The sequence below is a fragment of the Lactuca serriola genome, chromosome 3 (assembly GCF_051521515.1).
Source record: "Lactuca serriola cultivar US96UC23 chromosome 3, Lser_US96UC23_V15, whole genome shotgun sequence".
Lineage (NCBI taxonomy): Eukaryota > Viridiplantae > Streptophyta > Magnoliopsida > Asterales > Asteraceae > Lactuca > Lactuca serriola.
Window position 1 is genome coordinate 23,465,030 of NC_136410.1, and position 7,556 is coordinate 23,472,585.

The 7,556-nt window shown below is 34.7% G+C and overlaps 1 protein-coding gene across 1 annotated transcript; it reads right to left on the reverse strand.

Moving 5' to 3' along the window:
* Positions 1-166: 166 nt before the first annotated feature.
* Positions 167-2,936, reverse strand: LOC145091686 (aluminum-activated malate transporter 12-like). The gene is made up of 6 exons (XM_079029461.1): positions 2,548-2,936; positions 2,329-2,469; positions 1,951-2,223; positions 1,735-1,856; positions 1,473-1,616; positions 167-938 (listed from the first exon to the last, which is right to left on the reverse strand). Exons 1-6 carry the CDS (start codon positions 2,798-2,800, stop codon positions 348-350), a joined length of 1,524 nt encoding a protein of 507 aa, XP_078885587.1. The 5' UTR covers positions 2,801-2,936; the 3' UTR covers positions 167-347.
* Between the last annotated feature and the right edge of the window lie 4,620 nt (positions 2,937-7,556).

A 7,556-nucleotide genomic window follows, 5' to 3' on the forward strand; every position in this document is an offset into this window, starting at 1 on the left:
TCCCTTCTTTGACCAACAATTTTTATGAGGTTTGATATTTAGCCAACTTAGTTTATATGCCCCAAGTTCATCCCTATATGTTAATGTTGGAAATTTTTTTCTTTAGTATAATATTTATATGATAGAATTTAAAGCTTCGTACTTGACTAATTAATAATTATAGAATTTATTAATTCATATCCACATAGAAACTTAACACAAGTACGGATATATCTTTATATCAAATTGTCTACGGAACGAATCCACCCAAAAACGATCAAAACTATGTTATCTTACTACCTCGGTGGTCTTGAACACTTAACATTCTTATACCCATACAAAAATTATTAATGTCTATACGCTTCAATTCACTCCCCCGTAGCAAAGCTAGAAACGTTAATCTCTGTTTTTGTTCTCCTCTCAACGTCCACAACCACATCACCACCATGTTTAAACTCTTTAAAACAAGCCACCCTTCCCAACTTTTCAACTTCCTCAATCACAAGATCAAGTCTAGCCACCAATTCAACCAACAAGGCCACAAAAGCCGCAATCGGAAGTGCTTCAGAAAACTCCAAGCTCGTGATCGCAAGCTTGCTTAATGTTGGCCTTAAAACCTTCTTATCGGTCTCAGAAACCCCCTTCGGTTTCCTCTCACTCGGTGAGTCTGCGTTCATGTTTGATAAATGATGTTCAAACTTTTGTCTTGCCGTAGTTGTAAGCATGGCTAGCATTTTAGGTGTATTATAAGGGCTATTTGGGCCAAGAAAGAGCCTTGGTTGGGACTTTAATGCGGTGTCGAGGTCTTGCAGTGCTTGGTGGATTTGTTCTGTGATATTTTCTGGCGAGCATTGGTGTCGGTTTCTTATACTTCCAGCGAGTTCCATTAGGGCTTTTGTTACTTCGGAAGCAAGGCGAATGCATGGATCCTTGAATAGCAGTCGAATTGATATTGGAGTCTAAAAATTAGAACCAAAAGAACACAATACTTAGGAACTAGAAATGTAGTGAAATTCCAATTTCAGGGCGATTATAAATTAAAAAAAAAAAAATCAAACTATGTATTTATAACATGTATTGGCAACTATTATAATAAGGAGATACCTTTTTGATCTGGATCACTAGTGTCGCAAATATTTAAATAACGAAAATCAGCCTTACCATTAATGGAGTTCTTTTTTGTTCGCATTTCAATTATATATTACGAGTCTAAGGATCTGACATGTTTGGAAAAGAATCTTCCCTCATGAACATTATATTATTAGATCTCAACAAAAAATAATTTTTTGGCAAAGTTGTACTTAAAAATTATCGATATACTAAATTTTAGTACATAAATATTTATTATTTTAAAGATACTTTTTCAATGATTAAATTGTGTCTTCTATAATTAACCCGATAGAAATGTGATGGATGTCGAACATCTTTTGAACTAGCCATTTGGTATATAGAGTCAATAATCATCACATAAGTAATGGCGAATAAAAACATACCCGTATTTCGGTTTGTAGACTTCCATGAAGAGCGACTACCCCATACCCAAAATGACGAAGAACACCTCCTAATTTTACATATTGTTGACACGGGAATTTGTGGCAGTGCACTGAGTGTCTCGGCTCCCAACTTGCATGGAGCGCCTGCTCGTATCAATATTCAACATTCGTAACATCTTTTAATTAGCTCATGAGATAATTAATAACATACAAATTAGTTATTTGTGTTAAGTTTCAATTATTAAGAAATAAAAAAGCTTACAAGGGTTTCATCCGTCGATTTTGAGTCCAAAACTGCCTTATAATTTTCATAAATCGGATCCTCCATCGTCTCGTCTATTTCTAAATTTGGTTCTTCCACATTGAAGTATTTAGTGACACAAGCTACATTTTGTTTACAAACAATCTACAAATAAGTAATCTTTTTAAACACACGAAAGCAAATATTTTTAAATTTATTGTCTATACATATATATACCTTCGATTGATTTTGCTAAACCTTCGATTTTGGTAATGGTATTATTATGGAGATCTTCTCCAGACCAATTCGGGAAGATGAAAAGACTCATCAGAATGCAAATCCCAGAACCGATCCCGATCATATATGTCCTCCCTTTGGCTAGTTTCAAAATATCATCCACTCGATAACTTGATACAGTGATCAAGTTAAATGTCAACAGGAATATTACTACACCATAATCATAATTCTTTTTTATTTTAGGGAAAAATCTCAAGAATGTAGTCGACGTACCTGTGGAAATTAAATGTACAATAGTTAAATTTTTTTTTTTCTATATTTTACTATAAAACTACCAAAAAAAGATTATAAGTTGATTCTTGTTTATCTGTACATTACCAATCAAGAAAATCGAAGCTCCGATAAAAACAGCACGAAAAACCTTCCCGTATTCTCTAGCTATAAACTCGAATATGAAGGCTAACGACGCAGCTAACAGCGTCCCAAATCCTCGATTTAATCCTTTGCATAAGGTCGCCCCTATGAAATTATAGTACGATAAATTATGAATATATAAGTACGTGTGTGTGTGTGTAGATATATGTAAATATAACTTACCAGCAGTGAATTCAAGCACAACGACGACAGTCATGACAGCCCAAATCGCATTTTGACCGACCCCTTTGAACAATGGCTCCATTAGGTATAACAAAGAGACTAAAGTTAATGAAAACCCGACTTTGAGAGAATGGATTGCCCTTCTAGGATCATCTCGACCCACTTTCCATATTTTCCGCCATATGAAGCTTGGAGATCTCTTCGTCTTCTCCATGAAAGCAAGAGCTTTCTTGTTGAAACTATCCATCGGCATATCGTGCTTCACATTCAAGATTTCTTGATCAACAACTTCAAGATTTCTTGATGGAAAACTTATTGATGTCGACAAAGGAGAAATATTTTAAGCAGCATATGACACCATCTGCTTTTGTTGTATATATAGGTGTTTTGTGTGGAAGACAGAGACGATATATGTGTCTGTTCACATGTTCTCCATTGAAAGTGATAGAATTTAAGGAGATGTATAAAAGTCAATTATTGTTGAATAAGAAAATATGAGTCACAACATAAAAAAAATTAGTATTTACCTTTTTTAAGAATTAATGATTGCTATGAGGTAACAACTACGTAGAATATGTGGTTTTTTAATAGTGATACAACACATAATTGATTTGGATGGTTTTCACTTTCCACATGAAAATATGCATATTTTTTTTTAGAAATAAAAAAAAAATAAAATACCGAAATACAAACTTTACTACAAAAAAATGAAAAAATAAAGAGAATTTCCAAAACTAACCATCTAGTCAACATAGGGGTTTCTGCGGAGTATGCCTTTGCGGACTCGTCATGCACTTGAACATTTAGGATTTTATTTATTTATTTATTTTTTGCTTTAGTCCACAGTATGTTACATGAGTCTGCAAAACCCTCAAAGTCGGACTAAATATAAGTGTCATTGGAAAATCAATATCTTATATTAACAAATTTCATGTTTTCTTATGTTGTTGTGATCTTGACATTTGAGGAACCTGACATTTAAGAGTCTCGGAGCTACAACATTCTATGATACTTAACGATTGCAATACGTAAGTATTCTAATAACTAAGAATAGAGACGGATCATCTCTCCTACGAATAAGGGTAAATAATCCCCTATAAGTTTAAGGAGTTAATTACCTATTTCATACGAGTTAAGGTTTCTACACATCGATCGTTTGGACGCACGTTATCTAACTATGAGATGTGAATAAGAGGATCATTTCACGTTGCAATGACTTGACAACCCTCTTATTTCGAAAATAAGTTAAGATCTTAAAGTTAAATCCAAAGTTTATAACAATGACATGTTATCTCTAGTTGGGATCTTCCCTAGAAAATACATAAGGTTCATAACATTTACATGTTATCTCAAGTTAAGATCTTCCCAAAAAATACACAAAGTTCATAACATTGACATGTTATCTCAAGTTGGGATATTTCTCAGGAAATGCCTAAGGTTTGTAACATTTTCTTGTTATCACGCAATTTAGATTTTTCCCCAGTAATTTACCAAGGCATAACACCAACATGTTAATTTAAATTGGGATCATCCCCAGATAGTGTGCAAGGCATACAGAATTATCATTGTTCTCAGGTACTTTCCGAATCAGGATCATTTCTAAGTAAAAATCTTTTCCAAAAATCACCAAGCTATGGCTAATTGAGGATCCTTATTGATGAACCTTTAAAGTAAGGATCCCCTCATCAGAAGTTATCGAAGACACCACGAAAATGAAGAACCTATCCTAAGTTTTTTTTTTTTTTTTTTTTTTTTTTTTTTTTTTTTTTTTTTTTTTTAAAGTTGGGATCGATTCCCATTAAATTCTAAAGTTGAAGTTTGAGAATCCTTTTTAAGGAAAAGAACAAGGAAGAAACATGAAGCTTAAGAAAAAACTCAACTGGTAACAACCAGGTTCTATCTATCATTGTTTTAAACTTTTGAGAAATCTTTAAAATTTTCTAATTAAAGTTTGAGGATCCTAAACTCTTCAGGATCTTAAATAAATAATATTTCCTGGTTATCATATTTCTAAGTTTTAAATTGATACTTTCTGAAAAATGTTTTTGCTTTAAGAATTACTTGATAAATCTAATCGTTCCTAATTATTAGATTCCTAATGATTTCCTAAGATTATTTGAAGGAGCTAAACTTTTCAGGATCCTAATTATTTGAAGATCCTAGTACTATATGTCAATCAACCATGCAAATAGAAATATAAAGCGACCATAGATTTAAAGGGTTGCCCACCAAACCCAAAAAAAGAGAGTAAAATATTGTCTTACATACCCAAATTTAATAAAATTGTTTTTAAACTAAATCAATATTGAGCTGCAGATTGATCACCATCACTTGGAGCCACCTTCGTCTTATCCTTCTCTCCTACGTCCTTCAACTGCGGAACAAGATCTTGACTTGCTTTCACAGGCTTGCCAGTTAACTTGGCCAGGGCCTCACGTCATTCGGCCACATTCCAGTATCCCGCGTTACCAAGATCCTTTGCAAGCTTTATCTTCGCCTCCCAAACAGCCACCGCGACACTAGCCTTCACCTCAGTTATGACCTCATCCATATCAGCCACATGTTCCTCCTCCTTCTCAGCTTTTTTATTGGACAACTTCTCCACCCTTTCCAAGAGCTCCTTGTTGATCTCCTCCTGATTTTTCAAAACATGCTTGGTTTAAGCAAGCTTGACTTTGAGATCCTCAGTAGAACGGGAGACGTGGTCAACAACCTGAGAAAAACGATGATAAGTAAAAAAGTAAAATCAAAGAGGGAAAAACACTTACAGATTAAGAGAAAGAGATCAACTTCCTTAATTCCTCATATTTTCCAAGATTCTCAAGATCCCATGCATCAGAGGGTTTCCTCTTGTGAGATGCAAGGGTTTTCACAACAAGATCAAATTGAGTCATCTTAGGAGGGAGAGATGGAGGGATATTTTCCTTCTTCACAACAAGCATGCCACTAGACATATCATCCTCAAGATTTGCCAAAGCAAACCAAGCATTTGAGCGAGTAGCCTTAGATCCTACAAATTATTAAGGATCCTTATAAGCTCAAGATCAAAAAAATAAAGAGAAAGGCTAGAAAGGAACCTTACCGGTGGCCATTGAAGTTGTAGTAGATGAACTTTCTTGGAGGATAAGTCATTTGGACTTGAATGATCGAACGTCAGCCGATAAAGCAAGGAAATTCGAGACCTTATCCTCAGTATCTTCAGCAATGGAAAAAGCTTCTTCGAACTTGAAACCTACATCAAAACAAACAAAATAAGAAAAGTAAATCCTTGGATCCTCAAAATCAACAAATAGATCCTACCCTTTATGACCCAAGCTTTGGGCAAAAGATCTCTGCCAATGATAGAATCGCACCTCACGAAGAAGTACTTTTCCTTCCAGGCTCCATCATTATGTTTCGATTTTAAGATAAGAGGAGACTGATTGGATTTGAGCTTAAGCAAGAAACGTGAATTTCCAAAGGTAGAAAGTTCATAAACAAAAGCCAACTTAGGAAGACCTATTTCTTGATTATGGGTATGATTCACTCGATCAATCTAAGATAATATCCTCTAGACAATGGGCATAACTTGAATGCATGATAGTTGAGTGGCTTGAAAAAACTCATAAACAACGCCCGAGAAAGGATATTTCAAACCCAAATAAAAGGTATACTCAGGGAAACATCCTGTTTCGAGAAGTTTTTATTCATGATTATGGATAATAAATGGATTAAGTAAAGGCTTTGGGCTTCAGGGAATAGGGTTTAGACCCCATTGGATGTGGATAATATTGGTTATGTTATTCAAGCTCTCTGTTTGTGTCCTGGAGTCAAGAGGTAAAATGGGAAAAGTGATGTTTTAGACTTCTTTCATGAATTAAGAATTTTAGTTCGGTATGTTTTAAGTAAAAAACAATTAGATATGATTATGGGTCTCTTCAATACATTCCCATGCATACAAAGAACACTGAAAATGGAGTTGAAACAAAGAAGTTATAGCCGTTTGAAGTTGAAGTGGAAATTGGGGATTTTTGGATTACGTAGGGCGTAACTAAAAGTTACGCAGGGCGTAACAGGTCTTTAATGAATTACGTGGGTCATAATTAAGAGGTACGCATGGCGTACTCAACTAGAGTGCAAACCCTAAATTCGTGGTTTTGAGCCCTATTTAAACATCTTAACCTCCATAAACCCTTTCCATTCTTATCCTGCATCTCTCCAAATGACTCCCTTGAAACCCTAACCCCATATTTGTGCCTTGTGAGCTAAAAGTGTGCTTTTAGGGTGCTTTTGAAGGAAGAAGAAGTTGGTAGTGTTGCTTTGAAAGCTTCAAGCATTGTAGATATGGGATTTGCGAATCTTAAGCATTCTCCATAAGGTATAAAGTTATGAACTTGGTGAACGATTTGTTAGATCTTGTTAGTCCTTAGTTTTATGTCCTTTTTGTCCCATATTCTTGGTCTAGTTGAGTATGAGCTACTCCAGACCTCATAAGTAGCATTTTCAGACTTTTTTTGTGTGCTAAGAATCATAAAAATGCAATCTTGATTCTTTCCTTTCACCCATGCAAGGGAAATGAGGCTTTGGGTTGTGTAATAATTTAGGGCTTTGGTTTTGGGCACCTACTTGTTGGATTTGGTGTCTAAGCCCATAACTATAATTGGGATGTACTTGACCCGATTGTAGCATGGTCCTTTTGGGTTGCCTTCATCAGTGCAACTTGATAGGATGGACTTTTGAGAATAAGGTTATTTATGATATTATAAGTATAATATATTAATTGCGAAATCATATTATTTAATTAGTATTGGTCAAGAATTAATTTGGAATTAATTTTGTGATCAAAAGAAACTGATTAAATATATGGGGATTGATTATGTAAATCAATGATTCTTATAGTGTGGGCTAATGATCCATGGTTATTTAGGATGGGCTAAACCAATGAGATAGTCCATGGAGGTTTAACCCATGGAGCCTAAGTAATATGAAAGGTCATTAGGGTTTACAAGGTGTGACCCTAACATTTTCTA